The sequence below is a fragment of the Pimephales promelas genome, chromosome 6 (genome assembly GCF_988280905.1).
Source record: "Pimephales promelas chromosome 6, fPimPro1.hap1.1, whole genome shotgun sequence".
In the NCBI taxonomy this organism is placed as follows: domain Eukaryota; kingdom Metazoa; phylum Chordata; class Actinopteri; order Cypriniformes; family Leuciscidae; genus Pimephales; species Pimephales promelas.
The window spans coordinates 27,150,387-27,175,492 of record NC_142774.1 but is presented as its reverse complement, the minus strand read 5'-3'; the positions used below and the strand labels follow the sequence as shown (position 1 = coordinate 27,175,492).

General features: G+C 36.4%; 1 protein-coding gene across 10 annotated transcripts in view; it reads right to left on the bottom strand.

Annotated features, from left to right (window-relative positions):
- lrba (LPS-responsive vesicle trafficking, beach and anchor containing) overlaps nucleotides 1–25,106 on the bottom strand; it is a 299,224-nt gene that overhangs the window by 256,743 nt on the left and 17,375 nt on the right. For all 10 annotated transcript variants that reach the window (XM_089132308.1, XM_089132310.1, XM_089132311.1 and 7 more), the window contains exons 2-4: nucleotides 3,084–3,315; nucleotides 2,102–2,202; nucleotides 1,275–1,370 (exon numbers count right to left, since the gene is read on the bottom strand). In XM_089132308.1, coding sequence (XP_088988434.1) covers nucleotides 1,275–1,370; nucleotides 2,102–2,202; nucleotides 3,084–3,315 — 429 coding nt within the window. The remainder of the gene's footprint in view (nucleotides 1–1,274; nucleotides 1,371–2,101; nucleotides 2,203–3,083; nucleotides 3,316–25,106) is intronic.

Sequence of the window (25,106 nt, the reverse complement as noted above, 5' to 3'; positions counted from 1 at the left end):
ATCTTGCTGATTTTGTGCCTCACAACTGGATCATTCTACGGTAGGTTTCAGCAAATCTGGAGAAACGAGCCTAAACTTTTACAGTGAAAAGATTTTGTTGCAGCTCTCATGCTATACACTTTCACATAAACTGTCATAATTCAATTATGGTCAGTTTTCCATACTAGAAATAATGAAAAAATTCAACTTCAATCTATGTTTCATCTATACCATTCAAAAGTTTGCGTCATTATGATAAAAAAAAATCATTATACGGTAGGTTTCAGCAAATCTGGAGAAACGAGCCTAAACTTTTACAGTGAAAAGATTTTGTTGCAGCTCTCATGCTATACACTTTCACATAAACTGTGATAATTCAATTAGGGTCAGTTTTCCATACTAGAAATAATGAAAAAATTCAACTTCAATCTATGTTTCATCTATACCATTCAAAAGTTTGTGTCATTATTATGATAAAAAAAAAAATATGACTGCATTAAATTGACCAAAAATGAAAGTAAAGAATGGATTAGTTAAGGCTTTGAACTTTCTATTCATCAAAAAATTCTGGGGGAAAAATCAGTTTCCACAAAATTATTAAGCAGCACAACCTTTTTCAACTGTGATACGATTATGTTTTCTTTGAGCATCAAATTTAAAAAGATTGCCAAGGGATCATGTGACTGGATTTGAAATGTATTAAAATATAAAACAGTTTGATCAAATAAATCAAGCCTTGGTGAGCATAAGAGACTTCTTTCAAAACCATAAAAAATGTTAAGTCAATTAATATGTCAATCATTAAAATATAACAATTTGATCCCTTCTGAATGAAACAATTAATTTCTGAGCTTTAAACTGTAAATTTCTGTTGTCCTGACAAAGATTCTCATTTCCAAAGTAATCAAATAAATTGTAATTCCCATATATTGACTTGTGTTAAACAGTTTTACTTCACAATAAATAAAAAAGTAATAATCAATTGTTCTCAATAGAGAGATTACTTGAAAAGAAAATGTACACGTTAAAAATTACTCAAAATGTATCCAAGTATAATTTCCCTGATTTTAAAACCTTTTGAAAGTTTATCATAGAAAGTTAAAATGTCTGGGTACTAGCCAGTAAACTAGCCACTAGACGAGAACGTCTGGCATATATCTTTTGCATCACCGTGGGGACCAGAAAAGTTCCACAAATTGAAAAATCACAATAAATGTTTTCACAGTGTATACGTTTTGACTGATGTCAAGGTTAAGGCCAATGCAGTTAGACTGTTGTTTGGGTCAGTGTCTCACCGCAGCACTCTTCCCTGGGAAGCTGAAAAATGAATCTGGACCATTTCTTTGAGCCATGGACTTCAACACGGACAGCAGCTTGACAGCATGAGATGGCTGATAGATAGAAGAAGAAAAAATATGTATTTAGACAACTTGAACATACAATGAACTCACACAAGCACCCACACAATAAATAATTGTAGCTTGACTGCAGTATTCTTCTTGCACATATACATAAAATATACTGTACTCTAGAACTATACAGAATAACAGAATACCATTTTGTTTAGTTACTTTGAAACTTATTAACGTTGTTTCAAATCTTGAGCAAGACCATCTTGATTTTGAAATACATCTTAATTTCCAAAACATTTCCCAACCCGAGACATATTTGGTCCATCAGCAACAAGTACATCAGACAGTCACAATAATGGCTTCTGCCTGCAGGGTAAAAGATATAGACACACATAGATGTGCCCTCTCCTTGCTCTGACATGTTCATTTGGTGCTCTGATCAACGGCACTGCCCCAGTCCTCCAGAAACACAGCATAATGCATCAAAACCACCTGCCTTTCCACTGTCTTCTTCATCTACTAAAGACTAAAGACACACTTAGAATGGAGGACGAGAACAAAATTGTGTGCAATTTCTTATATTAAAAAAAAGTAAATTATTGCAAAGTTTATTATACAGAGAATGTCATGACAAAAAATAATTAATGAATCCGCTTCCATTTAATTTAAGCAACGGCTCTAGTACTTTATAAAATATATCATCTATTTCTTGGAGATAAGAGCATCATGACTGCGTGGGGTGGAGAGGGGAGATTTATTCAAACCATTACCCATTGGCCTTGTTCTCCTTTCAGATGACTGAAAAACAGCTTCAGTTCCTTCACTGTGATACTGTAGCTGGCCAGCACACCCAGCATGTCCACCATCAGATCTGAAATACACCACACACAAACACAAGGGGAATTCTGCATTACAACTGAAGACATATTTATAAAAGGCTATGGATTTAAAGACAGCTACTGAACTCAGTTTGAATTTTTGACTATTTAAGATCAGATTTGTATTTCCACAAAACCAAAATAAACTTTTTTCCTTTAAATCTTCTATATGACATGAAATATGTAGAGTAATTATACTTGAATAAGAATGTTGTACATGTTTAAACAGCATCATAAGTAGCATTTAGTATTTCAAGTTAACAAGCTTGATTTATCTTCTTTTTTTTTAAAGAACAGAAAACTTTTATTCAGCAGTGAAGCCATTTACAATGTTACACATATTTTTAATTTCAACTTTCTACTCAAAGAACACTGAAAAAATCGATCAAGTTATCATGCATCAAGAATGATGTGAATGATGAAAATGTAGCTTTGCCATCACAGGAATAAATTACATTTTTAAATATATAGAAAATATATAGAAATTATAACAGTATTACTGATATTTAATATAATATAATATAATATAATATAATATAATATAATATAATATAATATAATATAATATAATATAATATAATATAATATAATATAATAACAGTATTACTGCTATTTAATATAATTTAATTAATGTAATTTAATATAATTAATTTTATAATATAATCTAAATATAAACATAAGTATCAAATGTATGTTGAATTCTGTCAAAATACTAGGGAAAGGGTATCCTAAAATAGGATAGACAGAAAAGAAGGTTTCTCCACTTTTCTGCTATATGACTTCCATAACATAGTAAAACAGCAACTATTAGAGTGACTGTTACGTCAAAATGTGTATCCTTGTCAGCAACTTAATCATCCCCTGCTTTACACACCTGCAACTATGGTGTCAACTCGGTCTATACACTGGAGCACCAGCTGGATGAGGCCAATATCAGTGCAGGCCTGCAGGTTTCGCAAACTCTTCTTCAGCACGGCGGTGAACATACTCCACACCTCCGCCTGGCAAGTGGAGTCACATTTTTCCAGCAGCTCTACCATGCAGATGATGCTCTCCGTCTCCTGGATGATGAAGTTCATCTCCAGGTCAAACTGTCCACCAACCAGCTGCACAGAAACAATTTGAGCATTAAGTCACAAATGGAGTTAAAGCCAAAAAGCATTATTCTGAGGCTAAATGCAAACAGAATACAACAGCAGAGAAAAAGCATAAAGAAGTCATCTTAAACTGAAATTAAAACACAAAAAAGTTAAATTAATGGTGTAATAGCCATAATATTTAAAGTTGCTCTCTATGTTGGCATCCTCTTAGTTAATGCTGGCTTCATTCCTGATTTTAAATCCAGATAACCAAATCACAGGGCTGCAATTCATGCCAATCCCATTGTAAAACATCTGTCAGCATCTGGCTGTAAAAAGCTTCTCCACAACTAGATTACTGAGACAGGATTTCCATCTTGCCTCAACACTGGCTCACTTTTAACCCTTGACCATTAGACGGTATGACCCCTGGGCTAGAAAGTGCAACTGTAATCTCCTATTTTCATGACGGCGGCAGATGCTCTGCAGCCATTACCGTAAACCTAGATTAACCTTGAAATAATGACATCATGAATGAGTGCCATACACTGTACATAGACAAAAGCCAGACTGCATATTTTAAAAATGATTATTTATTTGGGGATGTTTGGGTAATATTACAAAATATTATTCAAAATAAAAATTATATTATATTATATTAACAATTACATAATTATATAACATGATCATAATTTAATTACAAACCTACAGATTCAGATAAACTTACAAGAGTATTGTGACCATGGAAATGTAGACTATTAAAAATATTAAATAAATAACAATAATAATCGAAAATCTCCCCCTTTCAGACAGTCATTATGCTGTGAAAAATAATATTATACATTTATTGTCTTATATTACAACTAATATACCTCTATGTGACTAAAGTGTTTACATTATTTGGCAGTGCAAGATGTAAATAGTTAATGTTCTTCTTAAGGATGTGCACACAATTTTATTCCCAGCAAAACTACAAGTTTTTATTCCTTTGCCCTTAAATACAATTAGTTTGATTTCATAAAGATGGGAGTAAAAAGCTGTCAGCTTTTTACCAAATTCAGCAGTCATTTTGAGCATCATATCGATAATGAAACCAATAATTCAATGTTTGAATTGAATTGGAACCAATGAGGCTCTCACAGCAGCAAGATTTTGCTTGCAAAGAGATTTAATTGCCCAATATTGAATTGACTGAACAGAGTGAACATTGTCAGTGACTAGATGGTGTTCTGATTTAATCAAAGGAGGCTTGCTTGGCCCAAAAAGTTGAAGAACCACTGTAGTAAAGTACTTGGATGCCTTTCTTTTACTATCCACGTCGACTGCATGATTAAAGAGGTGGGATGCCCCTTTTCACAAGATGTAAAATAAGTCTCTGTTGACCCAAGAGTATGTACTGTATATAAAGTTTTAGCTCAAAATTTTAAAAGAGAAAGCTTGAGCAGCAGACTCACAAATGTGCTCTTCTACAACAACAGGCCTATGTCACACTTCCTGCTCTCAGAACGTGGAGTAGGGATACAGAACTTCCGGTCAACAGTATTTCTTGATAAGGATTTAGATTATCAGCCCTAATGTCTAAACCATCCGAGGTAGACGAGTAGACCACGAGCAGAGCAGTGTTAAACAAAGGTTTTTGCTCCTGTTGAAGCTATAGGTTTGTATGAAATCAACCTTGTTTAAAGAAAAATATGTTTATCCGCGATCTTATGAAAAAAAAAAAACTACACTACCCACAATTCTAAGCGTAGCGGCAATGTCTGCTGATCCCATAGAAACGTTTGCTTTACTGGCGAATGGCTAGAGCTACCCACAAGTGTTGTTGTAGTGTATCGGGTTCCATTCCTCAGCTTTCACGCTTTCCCACTTGAGAGTTTTCATTTATTATCCGAACAACATTGTCATGTGACTTCAGGCAGGTTGCAGAGAGATTTGGTCCAGCCAGCGGTATCTATCGGACTCCACCATTGTAAAAAGCTAACCGGAAGACCCGTATCCCTACTAAAATCAGGTTTTCTGCAGGTTTCACAAAATCAAATTTAAGACTTTTTAAGACCTTTTTAAGACCATTATGAATGAAATTTAGGACCTATATCACAAAAAAAAAAAAAAACGTACAAAGGAAATGCAGAGTCTCAAAATTATTCGCTAAGTAATTTAATTTATTTAAAATAAACATACGTTGAAAATCAGCACGAAGGGTCCCATGTTATTGGAAATTAGTTTCTGTTTTCATGAAATCCAAAATCCAAATCAGCAAAATCTGAATCCAAAATTCAGATTTTTTAAGCCAAGTATCGCTAAACTTCCACTTCCCCATAGCTGAATAAAATCCGTTTTTAAATCTGTGAATTATATTTGAACAAGCAAAATAAAGAACTACAACCACAGAATAAAAAAAACTCAAAACATTCCAAAGTGCTGAGGGAGCATTTCAATGAGATTTACATGGATGTAGGAAAATTAAGACACGTTTAAAATTATTTAAGACCTAGAACACAATACTTCAGCAAATTTAAGACTTTTTAAGGCCTTAAATTGTGATTTTGTGACCCCACGGAAACCCTGTAAAAGACATACTTCCGATACTTAAATTTTTTTGTGACATAGGCCAACTCTTCCTCTTCTCAACATGGACTGCGTTCCCGGGGAGTGGGGTTTATGTACATTTTAGGGTTCCTGATGTCACTAACCCAGGAGAAATGTTGTGTAGTCCCTTCCTTTACTTTGAACTTTGAGCATTGTAACTTAGCAGATGTTTATGCTCAAACAGCAACATTACACACTAACTAAAGTTAGAAAATTGAAATCATAATCATCCACCCCTTAAAAAAAAAAACAGAGATCAAACTAATGAAATACTGAAACAATATCAACATGTGACACAATAACGGTTTTAACTTCGCCAGATATCAGTGCATTTATATATACATATACCAAGATTTTTTGCTAGGGCAGAAAACTAGCTTGCAAATGAAACCAGGGCTCATGTAATGTTCTTCACTGTTTTGTTGCTTAACGTGAGGCATTCGTTTATCACAGCATGAAAAGGGTGCACGGGTCTTTCAAACTACACAAATAATATCCTTTGTGTCTGTAAATAAATCGTACGACTCATAAAATGTAATAATTTGTCAGCACTTAATAGTTGATGAGACATTTTTACTATTGAACAGTTCTTTACAGCACAAGATAAGGCAAACAATGCAGATGTCACGAGTAATATTGCTGAGGTGGAAGCGGTCATCTCACAGTCATGAGGGTCTAAAGAGATTGCTGTCATTTGCCAGCAGACAGGCCATGACCACAATTTGATCAAGGACTGGAGGGAAGTATAAATCCACAGCCTATTGAGCCTATAGAAACTGTCCCATTAAAATGACTGAAGGTGGATTAAAGGAAAGGGAGGAAAGGGGGTATCACTTTAAGTCGACAGCAACAAAGGCTAACAAGGCAGGAGATAAAAGCCATGATCAGTCACATACACACACACACACACATTACAGCCTCCCCATTGAGATTCTTTCTTCAAACCCACTGAACGATAGATGGCTCAGACCGTGCGAACGGAGAAATATGAAAATGAATGAAAAAGTCACATAAATGACTGGCAGTCCTGCATTTCGGCTTCCGTTTAGCCAGTATAATAACCCTCCCTTCACCACCGCACGCTAATAGATCACCACCCCCGTTTACATTTGCATTCTTGAAAGCTGATTGCGTTATGTGGCAGGCAGCATGGAGGACGGCACCCAAATAGATCTGCGGCCACCGTGCAAGTGATTAATGGACCTGACAACCACCCAGACTGAACGGTTGTGAATGTGACTTTGGGGTGAGGATGGTATCAGCTCACACAGAGGACGCAGTGAAAAGTGGAAGATGCTGATGTTGATTGCTAAACTGAAAGACACTTTATCATATAAAAGCTGTTTATGCTTAACATTATATGGCTTTTAGTGTAAACTATTGTTTCAAAAACTCACTATGTGGCTTTCTGTGTTGCCACCATTATAATTATGGAAATTAACAATGCATTTTAAGATAAAAAGCAGATGGAAGTTTGGTACATATTGACATCATACAACTTAATGAAATACATGTTTGCAAGTTATACAGTTGCCAATATGACATCCCATAAAACGGAAGCATTGCCATCATATATTTTTATGGTCAATTTATTGCAACCAAAGTTGCCACTTATTATTATTATTATTCAAATTTTGGTTGACAAGATCGTTAGTTTGGTTGATGTGCAAAATGAAATCCATTTCTCACAGTAAAGATCTCTTGAGAACTCTGAGGTTAATACATATCTAAAACCTCATCTCTTGCTGTAGTTTCTTGTCTTGTTTCTTTCTTCAGTTAAGTTTATCAAGTAACAATGAACTTTGTTCACTATGTCTTGGTTCTTATAAATAAAAAAATGGACAAAATATACAAAAAATCCACTTACAGATAAAATAAAGACAAGACATACCTGCAAATTTTTAGCGGAAGAGTTTGCATGGCCTATATCAGCGGTCAGCAAACTTTTGATCATGATGTACCATTTTCAAAACTGCAGCGAGTCTATATAGGCAACTATGGTAACGTAAATTCATAGTTTACTATGTCGAGAAATACCAATTAATAGTAACTATTAATTCAGTTGTCTTTGAAGACAGATTTGTCTGTTTTACTTACGACTGCTCTGGACCCCTGCTGGTGAAGATGGATGGCTCACACTGTGCTGCACAATATGTGCTGTTTTAGTATTAATATCGCAATATGCGCATCTGCTGTCTTCTGTGTCGTTAATATAAATCAAACAAAAAATAAAGATAAAATCCCTTTTGCATCTTTAACAAAGATTAATTATGTTTAATTTATACAGTCAAGACTATGCAGTGTTTTTTTTGTTTTGTTTTTACATAATTTGACAATTTAATTTCTGTACCTGAATACTGTTAGACTTACCTGGAAAACAAAGCACTTTTTATTTAATTTGTATCCTTTTTCTATAGTATTTATATGCTTGTCATTTGTTTTTGTTTTTTTTCTATGCAAGTCCCTTAAAAAAATAACACCAAACATTCTAGAATAATTATTTTCAAATAGCTATTCTAGTGGCCTGGTGAAATGGTTTTCATATCACAGAAAAACAAACCGCAATGTAATTTCTCTCCAATATCAAGCAGCCCTAGCTAACACTTTGAAGACAACTGTCCTATATCCTCCAATAGCTCTTTACAGTGATCAGAAACCACAGTGGATTTATTTTGGTTTCTTTACCATAACTGTTTTTCTCGCTGTACAAAGACTCTGCTCTAGCTGATGATGCAGTCACCAGATCCCTCAGAGGCAAACCGAGCCCTGCGTTTCACCTCTGAGGACCCATTGAATTAATAATGGGTGAACAGCTCTTGGTCCAGGGCTGACAATAACAAGAACTTTTCTCCATGGTGAGGATGACAACACCAGGGACAGCCACGCATACTTTACGTACAGCCCCTGGTTGCTGGCTAGCATCTTATTAGCACTAAACAAATGATGTTATACAGAGGAAGACTTTAGCACACTGCTGGGCAGTGGTGGAGGAAGTACTGAATCTCAGTACTTAAGTAAAAGTATATAACCAGATAAATATTTACTTTAGTAAAAGTAGAAGTAACACAATGACAACCATACTTAAGTAAAAAGTAAAAATTACCCGATTTTAAACGTACTTTAAGTATTAAAAGTAAAAGTACTTGCATAACAATTGATTCTCTTAATGACTATTTTCTAATGACTAATAAAACATTTAATTCTAACTCATTCAACCTAATACTCCTATAATGATGTTCAATAATTATGGAAAAAAATTGTTGTCACCATTTCTGAAACAAGCTTGCAATTAAGCAATATAAACCATGCTTATCCTTACTATATGTTAATAACTATGTTTGGCAGTAGACGCGATTAATTTATGGTGTAATTCTGAACCTCTTGGCTTGCCATAATCCTAACCAAACGTATATTACACACGGTGTGTTTCCTATACACGTAAAAACAAATCTTCGCGTATAAATTGCATGATAAACACACATTTAGACACATTTAGTTGATGTATCTATGGCAACCAAACGTCACTGGTGAGACAAACGTGCAACGAACGGACGGTCATATTACATTTTGGCAGGGGAAAAACTGATCAGAAAATGTAATGAAAATGTAACAGAAGTTGTAGAAATGTAGTGGAGTAGAAAGTATAATAATTGCTGCAAAATCTAACGAAGTAAAAGTAAAAAGTATGCACTATTTATTCTACTTAAGTAAAGTAAAGATACGTGAAAAATGTACTTAAGTAAAGTAACAAAGTATTTGTACTTCGTTACATTCCACCACTGCTGGGTAATATAAAGAAATAGAAAAAGAGCAGTATAATTTAAAATTCAAAGTAAGACTTTAGATCTTAAACACTTCCTGAAAAGCAAATCCTCATTTTCAATAAACACATTTTCTAAGAAGTTAGGCAGTATTTGCTGTTTTTAGCACAGGGTTTGAAATGAAAAGACAACAAATGACTAAACTACTAGTACCACCCCCAAGCCAAGAACATCATGCATTTTCATTCATCCATAAATCATTATCTGTAGCAGCCCTTCAAGTAATCTAATGAGGAAGACACACACACACACATCAGGTCAGCATAAATAAAACCATTACAAATAATTTAGTCAGTCACCAAAACTGAAACTCTATCTCTCTGTCGCAGCCAATCTTTATTTCTTTTGACAACTCAGACTTGATTAGGGTCAGTTAAAGAGATACCCCAATTTGAAAATTCTCTCATTTACCCTCATGCCATCTTATAAGTATGGCATTTTTCTTCAGATCATCACAAACGGGATAGTTGAGCCAGAGCTGATACTTCAAAAACCACACAAAGTGAACACAATTGTAAACCATACAACCGCAGTTGATGAATCAAATATCTTCTGAAACTAAACAATTGCTATGTGAGAGAAAATTATTAATATTTGTAACTTTTTAAACTATAAACCATATCTTCCGACCAACTGTCATATGCATGTTCACAAGTTCACCCTAACGTACAGCATATATCAGCACATAAAGCTTGAAGTAAATGTGTTGTGAAACTTGCAGAAGGGACGCTTCAAAACATCATACTAACATCATGCTACACATGTATGATAATTGTAGTAACTTCCAAAAGCAAAGTTTAATTTTTGGGTGGAGCATGTGACCACAGTGCTAACGCTGAACGTGAGCCAGAGTAATATGAAACCACAGAGATGACAGAATAGAGAGAGATGGGGAAATGAGCAAATGGAAAACAAATTTATAAGAAAATCTATTTAGGTTGAAAATGTGAGGGAATAATCTCCAACATACACCAGACAATTTCCAGAGATACATTTACATTTTCTTTTTCAAATTTGCAAGTCTAATGAGTTTAACGTTCAAGTCTCTGCCCTTGCTTTTCCCAAACACAAGTGAAAGCACCATCAGTCTCCCTGAAGTAAATATGTACTTCTTGCTGTTTTCTAATAGTGATTTATGCTCAAAGAAGAGGGGAAAGAAGTTGATCACTGTGATCAAAACAAAGTAGCATCTTCAATATAATCTACAAAGACTGTGTCCCAATGTGAAGGCTGCATCCTCCGAAGTCCGTATTTGAAGGCCGATTGCGTCACAACAGCACGACGAAAGCCGTCCCAATTCAAAGGCTGCACCCTCTGAAGGTCGCATTTGAAGACCGATTGCATCACCGCGGCGCGATGAAGGCTGTCCCAATTGAATTCTGCACTCTCCGAAGGCCGTATTTGAAGGCCGGTTGGGTCATTCATTAAAATAACCGAGGGGCACATTTTCATATAAGACAACAACTCCCACAATGCACCACATTGCAGAGCTCCGCAAGCCACACCCACTAATCCAGAACAGCGCAAACAGAGAAATCACTCTTCCGTCTACAAGGCTAACGTTAGCGGTTACCAGAGTTTCAAATTCATTTCACACAAAATTTCTAGTTAGTTGGCTGTGGCAAGCAGGACGATCGAGGGCGAGGGACGTAAGAGGACGGCGCGAGGGATAATGAGAGACACCTGTGAGGCGCGCGCCGGTCTCGCGTCTCTCACGGAGGAGCGACGACGGCAGATCGAGAGAAACCGGCCTGATTTTATGATGTGTTTTGTTTCTGTTGTGTGTAACGTTACAGCAGTCGTCAATGAGGGGCTGCTGGCTTATAATTTCGTTTTGTATTTGTTCATTTTACTATTAAAATGTTTAAATGTTCGCCAGTTCCCGCCTCCTCCTTCCCACAACAACAAACCCCGTTATTGTTACATTGGCAAACTCATTAGTGAATTACTCCTCATTTATATTTCTTTCTATATGGTGAATTACTGCATGACGTTACCTGGATGTTCAGTCAGGCGAAACTAGGATGGTTCACATCACAACACAAATGTCCGTGTGCTAGTCTGAGTCAGAGATTTCGTTCAGGAGAAATTGCCATCGTTGAAATTCTCTGCAGCAGACGGACTCTATTTGTGTTCGCAGCACGCACTAGCAGTCCGCCTCAGCTCGAGCCAGTCCGGGCTTCTCGACCGACAGGCAGCCGCCGCCGGTTCCTCCATCACTGCGGCTCGTAACATCGGATTCGAGCAGCAGAACTTCAAAATCCTCTTCTTCAATTTCATTTTTAGTTTCTTCGGTCATTATCATAATTCCTATCTCCACAGCGCTTGTTAGCTTAGCTTCCAAACAAGATGGCTGATAATGATTCAGTATCTGCAAGTGAAGTCCCACCCACTGATCTGTAATAGGCCTGTAGGGCGAGTGGGTCCCACACCCTTGAATAATAATGAGCTAATGTTTGTAGTCTCTACACTTTTTAATGAAATGTGACTTCCTGCTTATTATGACGCAAAATGACGATTTTTACGTCATAATAAGCAGGAAGAAAAACACTTAAATCCCTATTTCCCATCTCAGGGGAAAAGAAGGGAATAAACCATGACCATTCAAAAATATTACTGGGTTTCTAAAGATACAAAGATTAATGCAAATGGTTGAAGTGTCCCTTTAATCACTAAATGATAAACGAGAGCTCCATACAATCTACCTTTCTGTTGCACTCTTTTAGGTCACTTTCTAGACATTAGCATTCATGTTTGCTCATTTTGGTTGATCAACCAAGCATATTCATTGTTAGTCAACTAAACAAATTGATAGCGCAAAACCTTTTTTTTCAAAAGCTTTTGAATTAAAAAATGTCCAAAAAAAAAAATAGATACACAATTTTTATTGACAATAATTATATTTTTCAAGTGCATTAGAAAATATGCTTCAAGTGAAATGTCATGTTTCTGATAACTGTGGACACCTAAAAGAAAATAACTATTTGAAATGTAAATTCTCACTCAAATTCCAATACATCAAGAAAAAATATAAAGAGAATAAGAAATAAAAGAAGAATTTCTAAAAACAATTTCACAACAAACGTATCCAGTGTCAACTGTCCACAAATGTAACCTTTCAAATCAAAAATGTACTGTGGTGTAAATTTCAGTGTCACAGGGACAACCCTTAAAAAGTATTTGTAAATTAATGTTTGTTTGTTTTAATCGGTGTATTTCATCGGTGTAAGGCATAGTTTCCCCAAAATTAAAATTGTCATCATTTATTTTCCTTTATGATTAAAGGCATTATTACTTAAAAAAATACTTGACTAACTGCACTAAATTTATCTGTGTACAATCATTATTTTTCTTTATACATTTATATATTTTATTTAACTTCCCTATAGCTAGCATCAACTTTTAATGTTGAGCTTCTTTTGAAAGCTTCTAAAATCAGATGTGCTTTCCTCCATCACAAAAGCAGAGGATTTCCGACCATAATCATTGTTCATTCCTCAGAAGGGTTGATGGACTTGCTATCCTCTAAACATTACTCAGACTGACCCTGCTATCCGCTGAGGCAGAACACTCAACTCTTCATCCCTTGCTTGCACTGATAATGCTAAAGTGTGTATATAAGTCACTATCTAATAGAGCAATCAGCCTCCAGTCTCTGTGAGGATGCTAAATCAAGCACTGGAGAGGAAGCAGAGAACAGCCAACAGGAAACTTCCCTCATTAGTAGGGCGTAGACACATGTACAGTTGTTGGGAAAGACAGAGTTTTACATACCTCTGTATAGTTCTAGGAGTTGAATGTTCATTTAAAATAGTTTATTGTGATTTATAATGTTTATTAGTTTGAATTAATAAAGAATCAGATCAGCAGCGCAGAGGGAGAGTAGAGTATCGAAAGGGGTTTGGCATGTAGATTTAGTAGGTCACATTTGGATAGAATAGCTCATATTATATTTGGATATAATGAAAGTCTTTGTGCTGCATGTGGAGCTAAAAATAGCATTTCAAAACTGCAGAGGACAACAGCAAGGAGGTGGTCCAAGTTGTTTTGGAGCTTGTATACATAGCACATAAGCCACATACACATAACGAGCGAGAGCACATAATGATCTGGATGGCACTGGCTCACACAGCATGATACAGGGCTGTACAGTGCAACATACAGTAACTTCAAAAGTCTAACCATTTTCACCAAGAAAAATAGGTTTTCAGCCAGTTATTTATATATTTTGCGGTAGTGCGTCAGTAGAAAAAATAAGTTTACACTTAAAAACATTCCTTTTGCCATTTAATTGTAGCTAATATTTCAGTGAGATTTCCACATGCACAAGGAGTCTGACAACACAGAGAGATCTGATCCATCATCATCGAGTCTATCTGTGATTACAAGAAAAAGAAAAAAACTCAGACAGACTAAAATTAGAAGAACTGTGGCAACGTCTACAAGATGCTTGAAGAACCTATACCTGAGGGGAAAAAAACAGGCCAAAATATTGAACAAAGACAGATTATTCAATATTCTGTGAAGCCAGAATGCAAAATACAATTTCAAAGAGTGACTGTTTTGTCAACTTTTTTTTTTTTAAATCATCAAAACATTATGTTTTCTGGAGGCTTTCACACTAGCAGTTTAGTTCGGAACGGGGCACAGTTCGCATGAAAAATCGCTAATGTGAAAGCTGTCATGGGACCCGGGTGCGCACTGGGGTACCGACCCCAAGACTGGAGGAGGTGGTCCGAAACGTACATACGTTTAGATGTAATTTTATATATAGTTATGTTTATTTAATATAATTTTAAAAAGAAGCATAAACACAACGAGGGGTGTCTGTTTTATCTGTTTTTGTGACTAAAGTTTCTTTATTATAACCATGGAGTATAAAATTCAATATAAATTCTCGGTATTGCATTGGACTCTACGATCGGCGGAAGTTATCGAGCATCCTTAATCCTTCACCGGAAATAACGCCGTGCATAGAGCCCATAGCAGCAAATTAATAAAAAAAAAATATATATTTACCCACGTTCTGCTTTCTATCATGTGCCGTGCACGTTTGTGATGACGTAAGCTGCACGCAAACGCACCATGGTTCGATAGAATCAAGTTGAGTGTGAAACCAGACCAACGCTGCGGCGGGCGCTAGGAACAAACGCGCTCGGGCTCGGACCGCAGCAAACGAGCCCAGTGTAAATGCCCCCTCTGAAGCCAGAATAAATAAACTTAACAGTAGCACAAGGAGAAAATGTGAACAAAATCATGGAAACCATTGTTACGTCCTGGGGATGTATTATATTAAAAAAAAATGTTTTTACTTTGTTAAATTGTTGTTTGTTGTGCTCTGTCAGTTTCTCCCTTACTCTGATTGCCTTGCAGCTAATTAGCCACACCTGAGGCTCATGGAGAGTTGTAGAGCTAAGTGAACACTGCTTGGGGAGGTTCACTTCTCTCCTTCACCAGACTTGTATTGTTGTAGAAATGGAGTGTTAAAGGTGCCCTATACTGTGAAATTGAATTTATGTTGGCATAGTTAAATAACAAGAGTTCAGTACATGGACATGACATACAGTGAGTCTCAAACATCATTGTTTTCTCCTTCTTATTTAAATCTCGTTTTTGAAAAACACCCCTGAAAAACAGACGAATCTCCACATAACACCGACTCTGACGTAAAAGTTGGGATCATTAACATGTTTGAGTCCAAATATTTGCATATGCCAGCCCGTGTTCAGTGATAGACGAGACGGAGCTGCGCAGCCGAAGCATGGCCGTTGATCAGTGTTCGGATGTACACATGAACACAAAAGTATTTTTAGTTCCTTCATCCGAGCCTCTGAAGAAACAATGGGTTAATTTTATTTTCTCTGGATATTTCACCGACGACTGTTTCATCAACTTCCCAAGAGCTGGCCTCGGACCGAGCTGATGTGTTATTGTTGTTCAAGTTCAGACAGGTAAAGTTAACGTTAATCTTTCACTCAAAATCGTTCAATACTGTTTATGCATCAGTAAGTCAAGCCAGAGACTTCACATCGTTTCTTTTAGTAGGATGAAAAAATAATAATAATTGTGAATAAATTGTATACAGAAAGCGATCAATATCTTTCCACACAGCGCGAGTTTATCTGGACACTTGCCAAACTCGTTATGAATTCAATGACGCACGTTACACTGCACAACGAAGCTCTTGCTCTATTTACATGATCGTGTCTGCATCAGTGAAAGCAGAGAAGGCAGAAATTGCGTTGCAATGATAAGATCTTCATCCTCGCAATCGACAGGCTGTCTGTCCTCTGCTTGCTCAATACTCAACACAGCAACATTTTATGTGATGGGAATAGATCTAAATACTTCAAAAACATCTCACGATTCGTTAATCTCGATAGCTGTAATAGAAAAAAAAACTATAATAGCTGGAGTAAAATTATTCGAAACAGTTTCACATGTAATACGTAGCTATTTCATATGCAAGCATGTCAGCCAATCACAGCAGAGGCCAGTTACACACAGCAGACACGCCCCTTCAAACAGAGTGTACAAATCAGAGGCTAAAATCAGGCTAGGAAAAATGCCTTTTATTTCTAAATTATGACTATTTTTGATCTAAAAAAAACATACTAACATTATAAGGGCAACCCAGGAAACATTATAAAATAATTTAAACCATTTTAGGCCACCTTTAAACTGATGTGTTGACCTGGTCTGTCTCTGTGTGTGTGCTTTGTTATTAAAAGTTAACAAGCAGGTTTGCTATCACGTAGTGACTTTGCTTCAAATGTTTCTTTGTAACTTTGTTCCGGTAATTAAAAGGTATTGTATGTAAAACCTTAAATTTATGATTTCTTTCATTTTTGTGGGGAACGGTAGGGAGACAGAGTCACCTTTTTACTTAACAACTCGTTAAAGGAGTAGTTCACTTCTCAAAAAAATTTGCTGATAATTTACTCACCCCCATGTCATCCAAGATGTCTATGTCTTTCTTTCTTCAGTCGAAAAGAAATTAAGGTTTTTGATGAAAACATTCCAGCATATTTCTCCATATAACGAACTTCAGTGAGAACCAAACGGTTCAAGGTCTGTGTGAAGGAATGCCGGTGTTTCATCAACTACTCATGTTTTAAATCTCTGCCATCTCATCATGAGGATACTTCACATGAATATCATCTCCAGATCTATTCTGAAAGTTCACTTCATGAGCTTTCCATTTTATAAACTATTGTCAAAGGGTCAGACCCATACAAAAACTCCAAAGGTCTTCACTAAAACCTGCCTAAATAAAAGTTCAGTTTAACTTAAATTTGTGACAGAAGTATTTTACTGCTGTACTACAGCAGAAATAATCATTGAAAAACCAGAATTTGAAATAATCACATGGAATTTGGGGAAAATTTACAAATATTTCAGGACATTCTGGGGTCAGACTTCGTACTTCCGTTCGCTTCTGAACTCAGTCTGAGACATCGACATGTCTCTCAGTTTTCCTCCGGCCTGAAAACAGCCAGCCAATCAATGAACAAAGGGAGGACTGAGAGCCTGATGTAGACGCTAATCACCGAGTTTGAGATTGTTAGGGAAATCGAGACACATGATGCAATTCGCTCTGTTGTGGAGAATATTCCCGGCATTTGCAAACTGAAGCCTGAACAAGAAGAGTGTTTGCTAAACATTTTGAATGGAGGTGATGTGGCCTTACTCCCGACAGGTTTTTTGAAAAGTGTAATTTATCAACTATTACCGATCGTCAGCAAGAAACTGGGCAGGCCAAAAGCCGGCAAGGCGATAGTTGTGATCGTCTCCCCCTTGGATGCACTCATGGATGATCAGGTTAAGGAGGCAGCAAAACTCGGTCAGCCATGTTCACTCCTGTATTTCACTCGGTGGTTTTGTTTTCACATCATACATGTGTTTACAGAGGAAGTTTGATGTGGCTGAGCTGGCGAATAACACAACGTCATAACCATAACCAAACGTTATGTGATTGGCTTAATGTGATCGGGTAACCAATTTTATACTTTTATACTTCAGAAAAGTGCCCCCACGAGAAAGACAACACTTTTCAATTATGTCATTCCAGACTCTGTCTACGAAACAAAGCGAAGTAGCAGAATTTGGTATTACCAGGCTAGGAAATTTCAGGCAAGTTCTACAAAGTAGTAGAAAATTCTACATATGAAACAACAGAACTATTCTAAAAGCTTATCACTGCTCTTCAATACACTGATACACTTCAGGCATTGCTGGGCATCTGATACTGTGAACTGCTGTGTACAGTGAGAAAAGATAACAGTGAAAATTAAATCAGCCAAGCAGTTCCTTCAACACCATCTGCTCTCTAAATATAGAATACAGACGGCACAAAACTTTATATTTTCAGACAATCATAAAGTGATCTGATACTTCGAAGTGGCCGGCACCACTAGCACACCTTTATGTTTCTATAATTTCATTCAAAGACTCGTAATTACAACTAGGATTTGTGGTGCCTCACAATCAGAAAGTTGTTCTCTACAGCCATTGAAGATGAACCCATGAAATGGAAAGCTAACACCACAATCCAGCGTATCGTAAACCAGAACTTGTTGTGGGGATTTCTGACCTTTCCCAAAGATAAACAAACTCTATTGTTTTGTTGAGATGGTTTGCACAGTATCTACTTCCTAAAAAAAAAGAGAGTATGGTATGTTGTTGCTACGGTTTCGTTCATCCCAAGAGTCATGTTTCACAGCCGGCTGCTGTTTTAATCACCAATGCACCACGGTCACACCCTGAAAAGTTGCTTAAAGCATTGCTCTTACAGGCACTGATGCGATTTTAACTACGCAAAGCAGGGGAGTATTATGCTTCCAAGTAGGGGTGCCAAATTAATCACATATGAATTGAAACTGCAATACAGTCAAAAGTGAGTTTTAAAAGTCTGCAGTTTCATTAAAAAAATGCAGTTTGCATGCACCGCATTCTTCAAAGTGAAATGGCACCTCTTTGTTCTGTCCTACTGCTTGTACACATGGGGCTAGTGATATGGTGTTTTCAGCAGCTTTCGAGCAGATCACAGTATGTGCACGCTACACACGTAGAGTTATGAAGGTTTTTGAAGTTGGTCAAAGTCCCTTTGCTTAATGTCCGTGTTGTGGTTTATTTTCAGTGTGCGCTGAAATCGCATAGCCCTTTAGTTTTACTTCATTTTCCAAACTCAAGCCCCAGCTATACACTGTCAACTCAAGTTACTGTCAAATATGCATTTCCAAGAGACAAAACATGCAATATTGTTACTAACCCCTGCCATCCCAGCCATACTAAACCAGGTGTTGGTGCGACTAAGTTCTACAGATGGTGGCTCCAGCACCTGATTTGATGCTATTGCTCTTAAATCTTAGTCTGGTGCTCTGCATATTATTGTTAACTTTGAGAAGGGGTTCTTAACTCTGGTCATTGACGTCCACTTTCTGAAGATTTTAGCACTTGATGGAACTCACCTGCCTGTAACTTTCTAGTAAATTCGGGCAAACAAACACTGTGCAATTTTCGTTCACTTTATTTTCAAACAGTGACCACCAGGGGGAAACGAGAGGCGACAAACCTCCCCCGACTGCTGGCAATCGGATGGACGGATGAATTGCAGAAATTCCGGTATCCCCTCGTAAGGGTATCACACAGTTGAAGCAGAGATACGAACCAATTGCCCTAAAATCATTCACTGCGTCTGCGTGAAAACATAAATTAAACCATTTCATATTTAATGCAGAAAGAAAGAAAATGAAAAGATCTATAAATTCTGTAGTTTTCAATCTAGCTGCAATTTAACAAACGGTGGCTTACCTCCAGTTCGTGATGCAGAATGAATAATCTATATAATCCAAGCCACCTGCAGAACGTATACACTGGGACCTCTTATTAAATTGACTTGATCATTGACTTTGTTGTTTATTTCCCCTTTTAATATTTACTTAATTTTATTATCACAGAAAATGTGAATCATTGTCCATTTAACAATTGGTGATAAAGAAAAATTTCAAGTTACAATATTGATTTTTTTTTTTTTTTCATTTTAAAGGTGAGTCAGTGGATATCACGAGAGTTATGCCAGAGAAGAAGTCTCAAACCTCAGTCAATTATTCACTACAGAAAGTGAAAGTAAAGACCGATGAGCTTTCACCATCTGACGCTGCATTAATGGTGCATAAAGACAACGAGAGATGATCTACTTTTTTTTTTTTGGGGGGGGGGGGGTGATTTAATTTAGCTTTTTTCAAATACAGTAACCAACATCACAACACAACGAAGGCAACAGCAACAACTACAGAACGATGAAAAAGGGAGATACAATGTAAGACAGTTAGAAAATGTACTTTATCAAATCAAGTCATGTGGTACTATATTTATATGATTCAAAAAGCGTTTCCAGAGTTGATGAAATAAGTCACCCCTGCTTCTCATTGACTATGTGATCTTCTCTAAGGGTACACGGCTGCTAATCTCCGACAACCACAATCCAATTGGCACATCAGTGTCTGCTTTCCATTTCAAAGCAATACATTTTTTTTAGCTATTATTAACAACATTTCAGTAAGCTTAATAGCTTGTCGGTTTTGGAGGTTAGAGTTGGTAAAATTGCCTAATAAACACACCTCTGGATCCACTGGAAAATCAATTCCATGAATATGTGATATGCTATCACATACTTGCAATGTGGAATGCAAAAATGTCCCTTCTTCTGTAGCACATGAAGCAGAGGGGTGAAAAACTGTTGTTAAATGTATGTAATCTAGATGGAGTGTAGTAGAGCTGGTGTACAAAAAAAAAACTGAATTAATCAGGTTGAGGTGAGCCCACATAATTAGGCTGATTTGAGATCCGACCTTTATATATTCTATAGATTGTTTTATATAGTGGTTTATCAGAATAACAGAGTTGCTCAATAAATGTCAAATCTGGTATCTTAGGATAGATGGATCTACTTGAGCATAAGCTGATAACAGTACAAAACTGCCTTCATTTATTTTCTTAATATTTATCTTGTGGCCCATAGTTACATAGTGAAAACATAAGAAGAGAAGCATTTTGTGTAAAACAGGTTTGTTTTTGAAAGTCGGTGTTAGAAGTAAAGCTGCTATTAATTTTCAGCAGTGTTCTGACATTTTACATCATTTACAAAGAGTCAGCTAATCAATCTAATCTTTTTTCATCCTCACAGCACTTCAGTTATGCGCTATGAACTTATTGGGAGGCAAAATAATTGTAATATCAATTTACTAATAAATGCACCATAATAATAATAAAAATTCAATAGGCTACATCAATTGGAAATGCCAAATGCCAATACCTGGTTATCGTGCATGTTTCACATGTTTATAATTAAAAACACTTGAATGAGCAATGAAGTCACGGCTCGACGATTGGACCGTATAGTATGAACACATAAATCATGAGATTTGGCTTTACATTGCATGCGATTTACTCTCACAGTGACAGTTGGAATTTAACAAAATTGCTGAAATCGCACTGTATGCCCAGTTTAAGCCGGAAGACCTTGATTAGCTCAGGTGTGTTTGATAAAGGTTAGAGCTAAATTTGAGGTGAGAACTCTTGACTTTGAGGATTGTAGTTGGAAAAAAAAATACCTTGTTAGATGATTCAAATATTCTGTTTTCACCTGTAACACATTGATATTAATAAATGTCTAACCAATGTTTGTTATCTTGTATCTACTTTATAGACGAGGACACTATGTATCGCATTAGCAGATCTGCCCATGCCCCCTCTTCTGAGAAGGGAGAGACGCACTGCATGGAAACAGAATAAAATAAAAAATAAAAAAACAGTTTTCAGTTCACATGAGGTTGTATCTGAGGTGAAGCATATTGTTAAATGCCCTTCATAATGCATAATGAGTGCTCAGTTTGTGTTTGATCATCTCTTTCTCTAACCAAACCTTAGGTGCGCACACACACAAGCTTGGCCAATGAAATACAACCGAGGACAGTGGAGTGAACCTTAGTCATAATAGAAAACCAGACTGCACAGGGAGGGCCTCAGCAGCTCGCTGGATAGTGTAAATGAGCAATGAACTGCAACATACTGTATGCATATTCATATATTGTAGAATAATGTCTTCTTTCATCACAAAGTAAATCATAACTGATCTCTTGTTCAGTGCAGATATTTTTAGCAAAATCAATGGTTTAATGAACACAGTTCATTTTTCTTCAGAAAACAGCTGTGATGTTTTAAAATACCAAATTCCAATCATTCTGAGAAACAAGTCAACATATAATGCATGAAATACATTAAGTTATAAAATGAATTTAACAAGTGAATTAATGTGACTTGGCTGACTTGAATCTACTTGGTATGAGTTTGCGCGTGCATGTTTGTTTGTGCAAAAAGGACACATCCTGCTGCGCATGCTAATGTGACGTTTATGAACGAGACAGCGACTCTTGGTTTGTTCATGAAACACACGGCTGAACGGATATGTTGCCTCGAGCAAAGACAAGCAGTGCCACGGTACACACCGCCAGCATCCCCACAGAAACATCACATGGTGACTTGGCTGCCACAAACAGAAGTCTTTCTCTTTCTCTCACTCCCTACTAGTGTACAACTATCTGAGACACTTTAATTAAAGGGATAGTACATCGAAAATAAAATTATATTATTAATTATTCACCCTAATGTCATTCCAAACCTTAATCATTCATCTTCAGAACACAAATGAAGATAGTTTTAATGAAATCTGAGAGATTCTGGAGAGAATGGTGACTTTCCCCACTCCCCCCAGCGTTCCCAGGCGGAAAACCAACCTTGCAAGTTGCAACATGGGGACTAACATTCCCGTAAGTTGGAAATGGGAAGTCTTGTAAGAAGAGAGAACGAGCAAGAAACACAAACTGCTTTATGACAATTTGATATAATTCAACGATACTGTGTATGATGTATTAACCACCTCGGTAGACATAGATCCTCACGATAAAGTTGGCAAATCCGATAATAACAAATGCACATAAGCAACGGTAGAAAGTGGCGGGAGGGTGCCACAAGTGAGTTTTTTTTTTAATGACAGTGTTGTGAAAATATATGCGGCACAGCTGTAGGGGGAGCTCAATGAGAAAAAAATGTCACAACAAAATTGAAAATCAGCGAAGAAATGACTACCGTTGCAGGTTCCCCTTCTACCTTTTGGTTTATTTCGTTAGCAACATGTCACTATAATTGTTAAGTTCTGTGCATTGATCAATTTATTACTTTTACTTTTAAAATATTCCATGGCGTTAACTTATACCCTGCTTGGTCAGTCTGCAAAATAACGATCAACATGCTTGTTTGCGGCCCCTTTAAATAAAGTCAAAAAAGACCAAGCATTCGATCTACATCAGAGCATCCAACAAACTTTCCACAGCATTGTTGGCAGGGCAGCGAGGACTAATTTTGCCACTCTCGCCGGTGGTGTTGTGAACGCACAGTTACAGGTTTGGAACGACATGATGGTGAGTAATTAATGACCATTTTTGGGTAAACTAACAGTTTAAAGAATGCATGTGGCTATACAAAACTGCAAAATATATGACAAATCAACGTGATCTCATGAGAATACGTATGTATGTGTACGTAAAGTGTCGTTCTATCATACGTATATATAATTACGTTTTATATGCGCAGAAACGTATAATACTGACGTATTTACAGTACTAAAACGTAAAATATTTACGTATTGACAGCACAAAAACGTAATTTATTTACGTATGAACAAATCCACCGACGTACACATTGTACGTATCACAATTTATGCATATTAATATCGTAGCATTATGTTTTGACTCTATTGCATCCCACTGTCTTATTAATGAAGTTTTCAGTCGCATTATTGATATAATACTCATAAATATTAACATTTTGCTCGTTTCGCCTGCATGGTGTTAAACAATACACTATAAAACCTTAAAAAATACATTCTTTAACGTTACTCGTTCAACCATTTTGTAATAGTTTATTTACCTTGAGACACATAAAGCGTTTTCTCCTATAAAACACAACAAAAATTCACAAAAGACATCAATTTTAATAGTTTGATGTAATCCAAATCTTTAGAATCCATAGTTGTTTGCAAGAAACAACTCCTAATTCAGCGATTTCAGCCTCTTATCCAGTCGTGATCTCCATTCTCAGCAGCGACCGTAACGTTACAAGTCAAACCCCGCGCTGGTGATGAATTCAAATTCAAATATTGCGCCCATACGTCATCTTTTACGGCAGCGATATCAAACGTTCATTGGCTCTTCCCTGCTTCGTCACAGTTTGCGACATGAAGGACTGTAGACGGTTGGTTAGTTTAGTTCATTTGAATTTTGAAATGGAGAAGCGCGAACCAACCGAAGCCGGATTAACATTTTCATTAGTAATTTAATTTCTGCTCTGTACTTCATACAAAACTATTACAATACTGCCAGAGAGAAGACTGTGACTGCAACGCTTCATCATGTGAACGGCTTTTGGTATCGGTTTTGACATTTTCGCAATAAATAAATTATTGTGATTATACTTGTCTGTTAGTTATGTTTTTCTTCATAATTGTAGTTTTTTACGTAGTTTTAAGGAATTGTTATGGTAGGTTTAGGGGTAGGAGTAGGTGGCTCAAAATATATTTTAATGCTATATTGTTAATAAAACTGCCCTTTCCCAACACCTGTCTGTTACGTTTTATCCTTTTTTATATTAAGTATAAAATGGGTATGTTTAGGTTTGGGATTAGGGTTACGGGATCTTACATTTATCTATAAAATAGTAAAAAGGGAAATTATCCAGATATCTTTATGATATAGAATATACGTAAATAGTTTACGTTTTGTAGCTGTAAAAACGTAATAATGTTACGTTTAAATGTTGCAGATACGTCTATATTATACGTTTCAGCATCTATCCAAACGTACTAAAAAGTACGTTTTCTATCTTTGCAAAAACGTAAAATAGCTACGTATTAACAATGAGACCAGGCTGGACAAATAAATAAAAACTAAGTAATATGCAAAGCAAAAAATATACCATGCCAGTTATTTTTACCATTTATGCACAGATGTACTAAGACTGTGATATTAAAAGATCAAACTTAGCATACACTACATTAATGATGCAATACTATAAGCAGCTGTGTCCAGAATATGAACAAAATGTGCTAAATTGCACATTAAGCATTTTCCCATAGAAAACCATTATAAAAGAAAAAAGAATGCTTAAAGAAAATGCTTAATGTAATTTAATGCTTTAAGGCAGTGATATTGGAAGACCAAATTCAGTACACACCTTATTAATAAAACATACAATGCACAGACCAGCGGTAAAGCAAGCGGTAGGTGGTGCTTATTGAAAAGTGGAAATACCCCGCGTTTTCTTTTTTGCGGTTTCCTGCATTACCCCAGT